The sequence below is a fragment of the Trematosphaeria pertusa genome (assembly GCF_010094035.1).
Source record: "Trematosphaeria pertusa strain CBS 122368 unplaced genomic scaffold BU26scaffold_10, whole genome shotgun sequence".
NCBI lineage: Eukaryota > Fungi > Ascomycota > Dothideomycetes > Pleosporales > Trematosphaeriaceae > Trematosphaeria > Trematosphaeria pertusa.
In genome coordinates, this window is record NW_022987221.1 from 25,974 (window position 1) to 38,725 (window position 12,752).

Here is a 12,752-nt window from a genome sequence, read left to right on the forward strand (position 1 = left end):
CAACCCAAGGCTCTAGGCGACCTATTAAGTTCCATGAGCCTTACCCATCAAATCAGTTGCCATTGACATAGGCTAGGCGATATAGATAGAGGTTGGCTCACGCGTATGGATGGAGGGGCGATATGTCCTGGTTGGCTCGATAGGGATAGCGAGACCTGGAGGGCTTTGGACCTTGGAACTTATGCGTGCTTGGGTTGTCATCAAGTTGCATCAAGGTCTTCAGCATCTTAGAGACCGTAGACATTCACGGGGATAGCTGATAGATGTCAGGGGGTCAGGTCTCACAGCTCTGCATAAGGCAGATCAACTGCCCCAGATTGTAAAGGTGCTCGTGAAGAGCTTCAGCAAACAATTAGGTGATGAGTGCACGAAGTGTTGTAAGCTATGAATATTTTTATTCTGTTCATGACGAAGCAATTGCTTACAAGATAGTGACCAAGTTGACCAAGTCATCGAGCTGCATGAAGGTCATCGACCCCTGCAGCATAACCCCAAAAAGGAAAGGAAAAGCAAGCCTAAGTGTCTCCAGCCCCATAAAAGCGCCAAATCTACAAGCATCGCTTTTCCAATTTCGCCACCGCATCCCCTACCTTCCAGGCCTTTAGCCCTCTATCCACCGCCATGCTCTATCAAACATACTCTCCATCACTTTCGCGGAACTCAGATGCCGCACTGTCCTCCTCGCTCGACTTCTGGCCGTCCTCGCGATCCTCAGCCTTCTGCTGCTGGATCCAGGCCGCCATGCCTTCGGACGCCTGCTGGGATGCCTTGCGAGCAGAGCGGGCGCGTTGCTCGGTACGAACGGCCGAATCATTGCTTGGGGCGGCGGACGGGCGGGTGGCTCGAGTGGGCGAGCGGTTGGCGGCGCCGTTGGCAGGATGAGTGGAATTCGGGGTGGCGTTGAAGTTGAGGCGGCGAGTGGGCGTCGAGAGGGGATCTCCAGCTTGAACTGGCATGCTGCCGGTCTTGCTGTTGAGGGAGAAGCCCATGCCGTTGCTCGTCACACCGAAGCCGCTCAAGCCCGCACCTAGGCCGTTATTTCCGCTCCCGAAGCCAAGGAAGGATTGGTCGGTGAAGCCATTCAAGCCGTTGGAAGCGCTGGCGAAGGCAGAGACTGGACTAGAACCGTAGTTGGGAATGCCATGGTCCGAGAACAAGTAGTCACGGTCGGGTGTGCCGCCGTTATTGACAGCCTCGCGGAGCCTGGTGGCATGAGCGGAAAGCGCCTCGAAGTCTAAGTCTTCTGCGTTGGTGAATGAGTTGTCGGGGAACTCTGTTGCTGGTTAGTAGATGACCATAGAAGTCCTCGCTCGACGCCCAATGGGTAGGATATCTGGCCAGAGACCTAAAAGATGGCCTTGACATAGCTTAACCCTCCAGGATTGCTTCAGTGTATTTTACTTACCGGTCTTGACGCGCACAGACGATCCCACTCCGCCCCGACCGCCTGACTTGCTTCCACCACGCTGAGCGGGCTTCTTCTTCGTCGGCGTATCCTCTCCATCAGTGATGTCATCTTCAGCATCGGACTCGGAATCGCCCTTGGCCTTGCGCTTCTTCGTGGAGGAACTTGGGGTGTTGACGTACTTCGACGGACGCGCGCGAGCTTTGGAGGGGGTCGAGGTCGTGATAGTGGCGTTGATACCAGCCATCTTCCGGAGCTTTACAAAGCGCTCGGTGATTGCACGTGAGGTTGGCTTAACGGGAGCATCCTTGGCTAGGTAGCGGTTAGCATTAACATCATGGTAAGGGCGCATGGCTGAAGGGACTGACGCCAGGCTGCGGCAATCTTGGCCGAGTCGACAGAGATGCCATGAGTCTCGATCAGCTTCAAGAGCAGGATGCGATCGTTCTCGGTGTTCCAGTTCATAGGCATCTTGACGGTGGTTGATAGAAGTGCTTTGGAAGGTTAAACGTTGCAGAGCTGAGGAGAGGAGATGAAGAGAGTAGAAGGAGATGAGAGCAGATTAGAGAAATTTTAAGGACGAGGTGCGTTTGGAGGCGAGGCTAGGAGTGAAAGAGAGAGCGGGGACAGTTTAAAGTGGGAACTGGAGAGATAAGGGTTGCAGTGAAGTGAAGTTGACCCGGCAACCAATGTCGCGAGGAAGTGAAAGACGCGGAAATGACTCAGACCATACCTACCCTACCTAGTATCAAGGTCAACTAAGAAATCGCTGTAGGGATTATGGGTGGTATCTGCATCGGACAGCCTGGAGTGGTTCAGCGGGCAATGATCTCCAAAGTGCTGGCGCATCTGTTCCACGTTCCGGGCGCGTAGCGATTCCTGAGTCTTCCTCCTTTCCCCTCTGATCACTCTCAACTGCAAGAGCCGTGACTTGGATCTGTCGCCGTCTTGTCTGGCAGAGTAGGGGGCGCTGACCAATCACGCGGGCCATAATGAAACCCCTGCATCACCCGACGCGCTAAAGCAGCTGACACGAACTCTGCTGCGACGACATCTCATGTCTTCGTCTTCCACCGTACCCGCAGACTCCACAATTTGACGCCACGAGAACTGTAAACGATGACTGAGTCACCTTCCTGTACCCCTCATGCGTTCGGGACCGGATCGGGAGCAACAGTTGGAATCGTGTAGGGGCGAGAAAGCGACGCCGATGTCGCACGACAGCCAGCCGTGGAATCTTCGCCAATGGCGCGAGCAAGAAGAGTCGATGCCTGTTGCTGGGGGCAAAACGATGATTTCTCGCGGTATTGACTCGAGTTCGATGAAATTACTGCGTTTTTGCCCGATGATTGACGCGATCGACTGCTGCGGGAAAGCAGAGGATATTACATTGCAATGAGATGTATCGAGCGCCGGGATCAGATCCGCAGAAAGAATACAATCAAGCATCTTAGATGATGGGGCTGGTGCACGAAAGGGTGGCGATGGAAGAGCAGATGGACGTCACAACTCGTCTTGTCTGAGGTTGGCAATCTGATGATGTCAGCGGCCGTCCAGGGCAAGTTTAGCCGACCCACTAAGTGCCACCATAACGCAATTTACAGCAGACAGACTTGCAGTGTGCACCTGGGCAGAAACGATTCGCTACAAAAGTTATGTAGCCGGCGTCTGTGCATTTGGTTAGCCCCGCGGTTAGGTATGGACACGAGCCCTGGACAGCTAATACTATTCTAGCATCCTATAACAGCGGGAGCCTTTACTACTACCCGATAATACCGCCTGGTCTCGGAGGCCATCCCGCTCATCGCATGTGGCGCGTAGGTATGGGAAGAACATATTCCTATGATTCAGCTGATGGGTCAGCCGCCGAACTTGACGACAGGTCTTGAAACCGAATGCTAATCGACACTTACCGAGTGCAAGCGAAACACTACGTTGGCGGAATGAAAAACCTACGAACGGATCGTTTATCCGTGATTCCTCTGGCGACCCGTCTCTGCGCGGGATGGCTGTACCCTTTGTGTGCGAATGCCAAGGCTTAGGGTGAGTGAATATATTCGTCACCTGACAGCGCGTCAAGCTAGGCGCACGGACGCGGACTTCAAGATCGCTTTACCCCTCTCCGCGGCGGCTTCTTCCCTTGCACCCTCCGCCGGCTTTCCAAGGTACGTGTGTATTCGCTGCAGACACTAGGGCATCATCCTGAGCAAAACGCAGATGTCTTGGTACGGCGCAGCGTCCCAGGCGCCGCCTCAAGCATACAGCCGACAACCAAACCCGGCTTCGTTCTATCCTCATACAAGCCCCCTACCGCCACTGCAGCCTGGATGGGTCTGGGAGCGGGATGTTAATATGAATTGGTGGGTGCACCACGAGCCTACTGGACAATGGCGTTGGGCGTCTCCGACCGACCCTTCCTCGTATCCCTATGGTAAGCGTGCGGGAAGCCTTTTTTTGTATGTTGTTGCTCATGGGAACTATCAGTGGAACGGACGCCCCCTTTGCCTCACCAATTCCTGCCTCAGAACCGGCCGCAGCAACCAACTGCTCAGAACCCGCAATATTTACCTCTTCCACTAGACCTCCCATAGCTCATTGCGGACCGCGTATGTGAGGCCGTGGCGGCGCAAATCGAGGAAGAGGCAAATGCTAGAGTGGAACACATCTTCCTAGCAGCAGCGCAGCACAGATCAGACTCCCGGGCCGCATCCTATGGACCTCCCTCCTCAAATTCTAATCCAAATGCATATATGGGACAGGCGTCTCAACATGATATGGTCTCGCAGCAGCCTCGTCGAAGGCGACCAATACCTCAGTCTCAGCAATTCAGTGGAAACCACGTGCCATTTGCGGGACCTTACACTCCCCAACCGTTGTTCTCAAATCAAACTTCCCAGTCACCGGAGGCTCAATCTTGGGAACCACGAGACTCACAGGCGCAAGCCATGCCACCGCCAACGGTCCACTCGACTCGTGCTCAGCCAAGGCGTTCGATTCAAGAAGCTCCCGTTTCTATCCCCGTCTCCCGCACACGCATTGCTAGACCCCTAGCTCCAGGTCAGCGGGACCCCGAACTCGAGGAGCTCGACCAGCTCGACCGTAAGGCTTACGCCAAAGCCCAGCGCAGCAGGTACTTCGAGCCGACACCGTGTGGCAAATACGTGCCACAGTGGACAGAGTATGGATCAGACAGCCAGGGTAGCCTTTCCCGTTATGCTGTGCCCCAGAGGAGTGCTACGGGCTGTGTAAGGCGACCTTCGGTAGGCAAGAGATGTACCCACACGCCGACGGTGGATGCCGATGGAAGCACGAAATCGAGTGGAAAGACCTACGGTTTCTCATCTCGAGTGGGAGGGTGTCGCTTCCGCGGGCGAGGCTCCTCATGAAGAACTGGGAAACTCCCGACGCGCCGAATATGGCGCACGAAGCTTTCCTGCGGATGTGGATAATTCGAGGGAAACTGGGAGATGGACCGGTGGGGCAGTCTCTCGAGCCTGGTCACCCGTGGTGAGCGATCGGAATGATGGAAGCGTCGTTCAAAGTTTCCTTGGAGCTGGGTTTCCGTTGTAAGTGGAGCGCGTCTCTAGGCAACTCAATGTCCGCGAAAAACACATTCGTGGATATGGGATGTCGGACCCGGTATGTGGATAAAGCTAGCAGAAGGTTGGGCAACGCAATGGGCTGCATTTAAGAAGAACATGTGATGACCTTCTGAGGCTCCATGGAGATGTGGTACAATATAAGTAACTTGAAGAACATCCCGTGCCCAGATTTGCTCTGCACATATCCCATTTCTCTTCCACCCCCTCATTTCTTCAAATCATCGCTTCCTGGCTCCCTGTATCCTCACCCGCCAACATGCCTGGGAAGCTACTTCGGCAGGCTACATTTGGAGTCATCCACCGCCGAGCGGCAAGCCGGATGAACTTCTCTTCACCGAGCCCGATGATCCAATTCGCCTCGCTTTCAGTGAGGCAAGCATGACGCCACGGACATCGCTCAGCCGCGGCACACATCTGCTCCGTGCAGAACGTCGCGAAGCAGAGCCCAAGATCTTTCGCCCCGATCGAGTTATATAGTCTTGGGTGGACCTTGCTATTGAGGTCCAAATGCGCGGCGACTTTGGCTTTGTACTCTTGCAGATCCATTGCTGTTGGAGGGGCCTCTTCATAAATGAGACGCGCCCGTGCCTCGCTCATTGGTTCTTGCCGATTCGGCTCCGTTTTGCCTTCGTGACATTAGCATCATGTCTTTTGCGTGACGGGAAATGAAACTGACTTGCACCTTTGCTGCGGCTGCCGTGAACAGGGGTGGGAGGTCGAGAAAGGGCTTGCGAGGCTTGCGTGGCTGCATCTCCTCAGCATATTTACAGAAAGTGGCACCGAGTAGAAACTCACCTCCGTATGGTTGGCGTTGGCGCTGGCGTTGACGTTGACGTCGGCGCCGGCGTATCTGGGTGCGGGAACCATTATGCAGCGGTGACGAGTCGGCTGCAGTGCCTTTAGGATATCAGCGTGCAGCAGAGAGGGATGCGAATAGGAATAGCGGGATTACCAGACACGAAGGCTCCGCGTTTGAGCTTCTGGGCAGGGCTCGGCTCCGTATAGCGGCTGCCGCCGCTCTTCGCCATTGCGAACTGAAAGATGGTCCGCGATTGCCGCGGAAGTGAACGGGTCGACACTTACGATTGCCGTTCCACGGATCGCAACGTGGCAGTGGAGTGGAAGGAGGAAAGAAGAAAGGGGGAGGAGAAGTTTCAGCGTTTGTATTTTTCGCCACATGGGCTAAGTTCGCTTCGAAGAGGGAAGGAGCGGTGAAGTAGGGCTCTATTGGCAAAACACTTTTGATCTCGCCGACAGCTACTTCATAAACAAGGACCATCGCGAATGCAAGAAAAAACTTTATGATATGGAGAGACTCCAGACTCGTTGCTGATCTTCTCCTATATTTGGTCCTGCATGAGCCAGCGTCGCAGCGAGAATAAGTAGGCATATCGACTGGCACGGCCGGCTTAGGTAAACAATAGATTATGATTCATGCAGTTATCCAACTACCCAGCTCCCCGAGAGAGCGATTCCAAACGGCCGCGCAAGTACGCCGCATCTAATGCATGAGGAAATATAAGAGAGAGAAAGGAGTGGACCTAGTTCCCCTCTAACCATCATCAACCGTAAGTGCTCCACTGAGCGAAATGTATGTATGTACAAGGAAGAAAGAAAGAAAATGCAGGAGAAAGGAATGTATCTACAATAGTAATGAAGAGGAAAGGAAAAGGAATGGAAAGGGGTATTATGTACAAATTTCGAGCCTGACTGATTCATCAATCGATCCGGCGCTCAGAAGTATTGCGGGATCCACTGCGACTTCGGCATGCCGTACTTGTCGCACTCAGACGAGCTGCTCGCGTTGCTGCCGAGGGACATGTTGCTGTAGATGGAGCCGCTCTCGGAGAAGGTCGATGCGGTCGATGAGGTGGAGGTGCTGGTATTGGAGCGGTGCTTGCGGAACATGATGGAGCGGATGCTTCCGGAGCTATTCGAGGTGGTGGTGCGGATAGAGTCGCGCTCGCTAGTGTCATCCGCGGCGTCGTCCTTCCTGCGCTTGGAGGAGTTGGAGCCAGAGCGCTTGGAGAAGACCTTGTTGACGAAGGACTTCTTGTGCTTGAGGTGCGCCTGTGGGTTGAATTGCGCGCGCTGGAACTGGTCCTCGGGGACGGGGAGGAGGTCGACGGGAATGGTCTGGTTGGCAGTGCTCATTGTTGCGGTGTGTGGGTGGGGTGGGGTGGTTTTGGAGTTGGAGTTGGTTGTTATGCAGGACGGAATATTGTAGACGAGTTGAGGAAGGGATGGAGTCAGATCTAGCTGATGTGCTGCTGGTGGGAAATGAAGGACTGTTCTGCTCTGCAGTGGTGAGGATGTGAGTTGTTGATGGGGTTGTCGAGCTGCCAGCTCTTCTGTATTTGTAGAGTCAGAGGAGTCGGGATCTGATCCCAGGATACCAACAAGGAATGTCTCGTGGATGTACACAGTAGAGCAGGGCGTAGATCCGAAACAGGCTTGGCATGTGTAGCCCGATCCGGTGTTGTGGGGTGTGCACTCCCCTGTTGATGTATGCCGTGCGCGTCAGCAGTGTGGGGGATGTCAGAGTGTAAGGCTGGTTAACAGGACCACGTGGTTCACGATTTAGCCATGCAGAGAAATCGAGTGTCGTTCTCATATCTATGCGCTGAACGGGTGGCACAGTCTTGGAGAGTCTCATCGCGCAGCCTACGCTCCTCGTAGCGAATATAGAAAGGGTTGGCTCTCAAGATTTCGCTGCGATGAAATCTCGGAGAGACTCATCAAACCAGGGAATAGCCAAGCGGCGCATAGCAAGGCTCTATCGCTTTACCGGATGAGGCAAAATCGCTACGCCGTAGATCGCCGTAGGGGCATATACCGCACGTGCAGGGCTGGAGCTCGGTTGATGCTATGGTCAGCCTAATTCGTGAGGATCCCCGAATAAGCCCCGGCTATCTCCGCGACTACCTAGGTATACATAGAGGTCTTGGCTGCTCGAAATGTCGAAAGACTTTATCAGCGAAGCCGTAGATGTTGCCGTACCACTTTGCACAAAGTCCGCATCGTGCGGAGACGCCCTTGGCGGTGGATGCCGATGCAGAGCAGCCTCTGCGCGTGCTTTTATTGGCCGGGGACCTCTCTGATTGGCGAAATCGACATTTCGCATCCTTACAAAGCTTTGGTCGCGTTGCTGTTTCGCCAGTTTCGCGTGCGAAAGCCATGCTTCCTTGATACTGTGCGCTGTGGGGACAGTCCGACCGGGTCGTCGGGTTTCGCTCGGGGATCGATATCTCGGACGGGAGCGGGGACTCGAGCGTACCCGCAGTGCGAGGATTGCATAGTGGAGAGTCGTAGTATGAGGATAACTAGGCATTCACAACGGCGTGAGCAGTGTGGCTACGGAGTGCCCTGGCGTGGAGGTTTCGGGGTTTCGGGACGTCCTCGAAAACGTGGACGCGCCGCTGCCTGGTAGATTGGAGAGAGGGCACTCATAATACAATTTGGGACAACAAAGACGGTTTGTATTAAGCTCTATTATCCGAGAGCTTGCTGAAGGGCATTGGGTTGGGACGAAGGTGAGGGTCCGGAGGTTGCGAAACGAGCCGAGGAAGTTGACCGTGGGCTAAGCCTATCAGGGTCTAGCTTGTCATCAGCCGCGTTCCGTCCGTCCCAACATCCCGTCTTTTGCTTAACTCTCTATCACGGTCTGCTTGCAGAAGGCGACAATAGGTAGCTGTGGCGTGGAGAGACGAAGACGTGGTGTGGAGAGACGCGCGAGGTTTTCCTGGAGAGAAACACGCCAGCATGTGGGAGTTCATGCCGACGCCAAGGCTGGCTGATCTGGCTCACCGCTTTGGCTCTGGATCTCTATGGAGTCGGTGAACCAGTAACCCATAGTCCAGGATTGCGTTCATTATCCTGATCAATTTTACTCCTGGGATCTTGGCGGCAACCGTCTCCTCGCCTTCCACCTTTCTTCACGAGGCTAGGAACTCTATGCACACTGCGATACGAAAGAACGCTCCTACGAGATAGCGGGGATTGAAGGCATGCAGGTATTGGCGATGGTGTCCAGCTGCGGCATGAAAGAACGCCATCACGCTTCCTCGAATGCTAAGCATGACCAATACCTCTGCTGCCACGGCACGTTTGAGGTCGAAACATCTCATGCCTATCTCCAAATCCTTCCCTTACGGTAACGGCGAAGTATCGAAGCACAGCAAGCAGGAGAGCCGCACACACCGAGGCTTGTCCCCAATCCGACGAGCGTGGATCACCTACAGTGCACTATAGTGACTGACCATCAAAATGACGCGTCCAAGAAGAATACGAAGGCATCCAAGCTGCTCTTTGCCTAGCCCGCTTATACGCTCCTAAGGTTTCTTAAGGTCCTTAGGCTTGTGGAATCTACTTCCAGTGCAACTGCCGGCGATGATCAAGAACAGGATGAAGAGCAGAGACTAAACTAGCCGGACTCGTCTTCAGTATGGTCACGAATTCTCAGGTTAGAAGACGATGGCGACGTGGAAACCTGTGAGAGTTGTACATACCTATCAACGGCTCTCGTATAGGAACCGAATCTGCCGGTATCTGTAGATGGATTTCGTACACATATCGTGATGCCATTAACGCCAGATCTAATCGGCGTTCCTCAGCGCCAATGCTGGTCACATGGTCAACGTTTACTGCAGTTCCCGCTAAATTGCTCACGACCTTCTCGACACTACCGCCTTCTAGCTGCCAACCCAGTGCTACTGAATTTGGAAACCAGATTGCCTGATAATGCCGTTTTGTTGGCGGATATAAGGATGTTATTTTTATAAGAGTAGAAGGACTGCGATCCTTTTGCTCCTGATACGTTTCGTTGTTTCTCGGATAGTCCAAGGGTCGCAGTGATAACTACAATCGTGTATTGTGGCGGCTCTATTCCTACTCATTAAAGGACGGAAGACGGATTTCAACCTTCTTTCCATCAGTATTCGGAACCAGAGCGTCCTTGTTCTTCTCCAAGAAATCCTTGAAACTCGTAAGCGGGATCCCGTAGCCCTTGACTTCCTCCATATCCACCAGCTCATGTAACCCCTTCGACAACTTCTGGCCCTCCATCATTGGATTCCGTGCTGCCTCCTTTGCCGCCTCTTCTTTAGTGAGGTAACGAACGTCGATATCCTTGCCCGTCGCAGTCGAAATTTGAGAAACGACGTCTTTGACCGTCACGAGCTCGCTAACGCAAGTAAGAATCCTGCCAGCGAACTTGTCGGGATCGTTGAAAGCTGCGACGGCAAATGCACCGATGTCGTCGGGGTCCACAAGCGCCAGAATGGTATCGGGTTCCCAGCAGCTGACGAACTTCCCTTCGCGGAACTCCGGGAATATCAAATCAACTAAGGGCGAAACGAGGTTTGTCATGAAGTACCCTGGCCGAATGATAGTCCAGGGAATGCCACAGGCGCGAACCAGCTCTTCGACATCGCCCTTCCCGAAGACGGCCGGAGCGGCGACGGAGCCATCGAGCTTTGTGCGGATATCTGGGTCGTTGAGAGGGAGGGTGGTGGAATGCACGATGTACTGCACTCCGGTTGCTTTTGCGGCGTCGAGCACTGCCTGCGCTTCACGGGTCTCGGTATCGTCGCCGCGGGTGGGCATCTGGTTGAGGAAGACTGCGTTGCATCCTTTGATGGCGGCTTCGATGGATGGGGGGTCGCTCAGCGCGCCCTTGTAGAGAGATATACCCGGGCCATAGTTCTTCAGCGTAAGAGCTCGGTCGGACGACGGGTCGCTCACGAAGGCGTGCACATTCCATCCAGTTCGGACCAGATGCTTGACTACACCTCTGCCCTGAGCGCCGGTGGCTCGAATGACTAAAGCGGTCTTCTGAGGCATGTCGGAAAGTGGGAGGACTTCGAGGCGGAAGAAGTAACCGTAGGGAGAACCAGTTGATGCAGAAGAGGGAAGAAGGCCGCCCCTCGGCTATCTTTATATACAGATACCATTAGAAGTGAAGTTAAACGACACGTACGACATGGCGATCGCTTATTCGCGTATTCGGCGTCTCTGTTGTAGAATCTCGGAAGTCCGCACGCAGACTGCGGAAGCCCGCGCTTTTTCGTTGACCGCGCGGACGAGGACGATTTGAGCCGGGAAAAGGCGTCCATGCTCTCACTCACCCGCCACCACTCAGAATTCTTGGTCAAGGAGCAAAGCTGGAGGAATCTCGATCAGGCGAAATGGCAATCGTCTGACCTGCGTGCGTGAATGATGATGTTGACGCAATTGGCCGCCTTACCGATGACGGGTTATCCCAAAGGGGTAAAGCGTGCCAACGCGAAACCAGACCTCACCTCAAGCTTACGGGCCACCTTCACCAGAATCCCCTAAGCATGCCGCCAGGCCGAACGCGCCATTCGAATCCACAGGGTCGCCAGAAGTCGTGCTCTGAATGTGCGAAGGCGAAGAGAAGATGCGACCTCCAGCAACCGAACTGCCTTCGATGCACCAGGCAGAAGCTGCGGTGCACTTATCCGCCTCCGCCTCAGGCTTCTGTCCCCGCTATGGCCGACTCCGAAGCAGACACCCCTGTTGCGAATGCACCGGTTGGCAATGTTGATGTCGCGATGCCGTTTGATGTCGATGTCTCCGATATTCCGTCAGCACTGGATGCGGGACTGGACTTCGACTTCTCCGCGGCGCTCAATTCATTCGGGACACTCGCTGGCATGCTCCGCAACGATGGAATGGCACTATCCAGGCCCAATTCTGTCACAGCCAAAGAGTTTCCTACAAATATCCTTGCCCCGCTTTCTGCATCAAGAGTGGAGTATTCCATCGAGCAGCTGAAGCTCATGCCCCGGATGATGGTCGAGGAGAATGCTACGCATTGGAGCCATCCGAGGCTGTATGAGGATTACATGCCACGGCCTCTTCAAGGTATGACGGATCCGGACGATCAATAACTGTCCCTAACACTAGTAGATGTGTACGCCGCCTGCGCGCTATACATTGCACGGAATGACACGAATGCTACTTTCGTGGCACGCCATATTATCGACCGGGCTCAAAACCTCATCGCTCAGCCATGCCAGACCGCACCAATCGAAATGCTCGCACGAGCACACGCACTCTTGCTGTACAATACCATGCTCGTATGCAGCGACGATGTAAGTATACCCGCCCATTCGCCATGACTGTCATGATTAAGTTCCAATCCAATGTAGCTACGCTACTACCATGCCGAGAATTTGAGCCCTTATCTTGAAGCAGTTGGGGCTGACCTGCACGAACTCCTCATCCATGAAACGGAACAAATCGGTACTCTTCCACTATATCCAAGCAATGCCGCTCGCGATGCCTGGACTTCCTTCATCTTCCGTGAATCCTGTCGTCGCACACTTCTTGCTGTCTTTCAAACTGTTGCTATATTCAATCTCATTCGCGGACGCTTTACCACTTGCAGACATGAGATTGCCGCTGGAAACCGTTTGACGGTCTCCACTGAGTTGTGGGCTGCCATGTCACCACTCGAGTTCGCCATCGCTTGGAATGAGAAGAAACACTACTTGGTCAAGGGGCTCGACTTCGGCGAAGTGCTCCAACAAGCGAACGCGGATGACGTGGACGCGTTTGCACGGATGGTGATGGTTGGGCTCATGGGCATCGATGACATGAGAGGATGGTTGCTTACAAGAGGGGGCAAACTATAATACAGCACAGAACATCATAGGACGTCCGGGCGGCCTATGACTACCCTTGCCGAATATCGCCAACCACCAACAGACCGAACGCGCCTC

General features: G+C 54.1%; 8 protein-coding genes across 8 annotated transcripts; 3 read left to right on the plus strand and 5 right to left on the minus strand.

The window, feature by feature from the left end:
• Positions 1 to 442: 442 nt before the first annotated feature.
• Positions 443 to 2,326, minus strand: BU26DRAFT_44464 (uncharacterized protein). The gene is made up of 4 exons (XM_033824572.1): positions 2,143 to 2,326; positions 1,774 to 1,899; positions 1,406 to 1,717; positions 443 to 1,273 (listed from the first exon to the last, which is right to left on the minus strand). Exons 2-4 carry the CDS (start codon positions 1,874 to 1,876, stop codon positions 630 to 632), a joined length of 1,059 nt encoding a protein of 352 aa, XP_033681371.1. The 5' UTR covers positions 1,877 to 1,899; positions 2,143 to 2,326; the 3' UTR covers positions 443 to 629.
• Positions 2,327 to 3,377: 1,051 nt separating this feature from the next.
• Positions 3,378 to 4,076, plus strand: BU26DRAFT_44443 (uncharacterized protein). Its single transcript, XM_033824565.1, has 3 exons — positions 3,378 to 3,570; positions 3,623 to 3,836; positions 3,890 to 4,076. Exons 2-3 carry the CDS (start codon positions 3,623 to 3,625, stop codon positions 3,994 to 3,996), a joined length of 321 nt encoding a protein of 106 aa, XP_033681372.1. The 5' UTR covers positions 3,378 to 3,570; the 3' UTR covers positions 3,997 to 4,076.
• On the plus strand, positions 3,804 to 4,894 carry BU26DRAFT_44457 (uncharacterized protein). Its single transcript, XM_033824570.1, has 2 exons — positions 3,804 to 3,836; positions 3,890 to 4,894. Exon 2 carries the CDS (start codon positions 4,156 to 4,158, stop codon positions 4,789 to 4,791), a length of 636 nt encoding a protein of 211 aa, XP_033681373.1. The 5' UTR covers positions 3,804 to 3,836; positions 3,890 to 4,155; the 3' UTR covers positions 4,792 to 4,894.
• On the minus strand, positions 4,895 to 6,286 carry BU26DRAFT_576090 (uncharacterized protein; the record flags this gene model as incomplete). The annotated part of the gene is made up of 4 exons (XM_033834367.1): positions 4,895 to 5,633; positions 5,684 to 5,752; positions 5,803 to 5,904; positions 6,091 to 6,286. The coding sequence occupies 4 exons, from the start codon at positions 6,284 to 6,286 to the stop codon at positions 5,221 to 5,223; spliced, it is 780 nt and encodes a 259-aa protein (XP_033681374.1). The 3' UTR covers positions 4,895 to 5,220.
• A 455-nt stretch (positions 6,287 to 6,741) lies between these two features.
• On the minus strand, positions 6,742 to 7,161 carry BU26DRAFT_566754 (uncharacterized protein; the record flags this gene model as incomplete). The annotated part of the gene is made up of 1 exon (XM_033833569.1): positions 6,742 to 7,161. The coding sequence occupies one exon, from the start codon at positions 7,159 to 7,161 to the stop codon at positions 6,742 to 6,744; it is 420 nt and encodes a 139-aa protein (XP_033681375.1).
• A 610-nt stretch (positions 7,162 to 7,771) lies between these two features.
• On the minus strand, positions 7,772 to 8,532 carry BU26DRAFT_44493 (uncharacterized protein). Its single transcript, XM_033824575.1, has one exon. The coding sequence runs from the start codon at positions 8,336 to 8,338 to the stop codon at positions 7,880 to 7,882; it is 459 nt and encodes a 152-aa protein (XP_033681376.1). The 5' UTR covers positions 8,339 to 8,532; the 3' UTR covers positions 7,772 to 7,879.
• A 1,246-nt stretch (positions 8,533 to 9,778) lies between these two features.
• On the minus strand, positions 9,779 to 11,188 carry BU26DRAFT_552422 (NAD(P)-binding protein). The gene has a single exon (XM_033832154.1). The coding sequence runs from the start codon at positions 10,846 to 10,848 to the stop codon at positions 9,895 to 9,897; it is 954 nt and encodes a 317-aa protein (XP_033681377.1). The 5' UTR covers positions 10,849 to 11,188; the 3' UTR covers positions 9,779 to 9,894.
• Positions 11,189 to 11,345: 157 nt separating this feature from the next.
• Positions 11,346 to 12,665, plus strand: BU26DRAFT_430724 (uncharacterized protein; the record flags this gene model as incomplete). Its single annotated transcript, XM_033823901.1, has 3 exons — positions 11,346 to 11,892; positions 11,935 to 12,122; positions 12,180 to 12,665. The coding sequence occupies 3 exons, from the start codon at positions 11,346 to 11,348 to the stop codon at positions 12,663 to 12,665; spliced, it is 1,221 nt and encodes a 406-aa protein (XP_033681378.1).
• Positions 12,666 to 12,752: the final 87 nt, after the last annotated feature.

Excerpts from the sequence above, each read along its gene's own strand:
- BU26DRAFT_44464 (XM_033824572.1), bottom strand. The coding sequence starts at position 1,876 with ATGCCTATGAACTGGAACACCGAGAACGATCGCATCCTGCTCTTGAAG. Across the intron at positions 1,718-1,773 it reads CAAGATTGCCGCAGCCTGGC|CCAAGGATGCTCCCGTTAAG; the intron begins GTCAGTCCCTTC and ends ACCGCTACCTAG. Across the intron at positions 1,274-1,405 it reads GTCTGTGCGCGTCAAGACCG|AGTTCCCCGACAACTCATTC; the intron begins GTAAGTAAAATA and ends AACCAGCAACAG.
- BU26DRAFT_44443 (XM_033824565.1), top strand. The coding sequence starts at position 3,623 with ATGTCTTGGTACGGCGCAGCGTCCCAGGCGCCGCCTCAAGCATACAGC. Across the intron at positions 3,837-3,889 it reads CCCTTCCTCGTATCCCTATG|TGGAACGGACGCCCCCTTTG; the intron begins GTAAGCGTGCGG and ends GGGAACTATCAG.
- BU26DRAFT_44457 (XM_033824570.1), top strand. The coding sequence starts at position 4,156 with ATGGGACAGGCGTCTCAACATGATATGGTCTCGCAGCAGCCTCGTCGA.
- BU26DRAFT_44493 (XM_033824575.1), bottom strand. The coding sequence starts at position 8,338 with ATGCCTAGTTATCCTCATACTACGACTCTCCACTATGCAATCCTCGCA.
- BU26DRAFT_552422 (XM_033832154.1), bottom strand. The coding sequence starts at position 10,848 with ATGCCTCAGAAGACCGCTTTAGTCATTCGAGCCACCGGCGCTCAGGGC.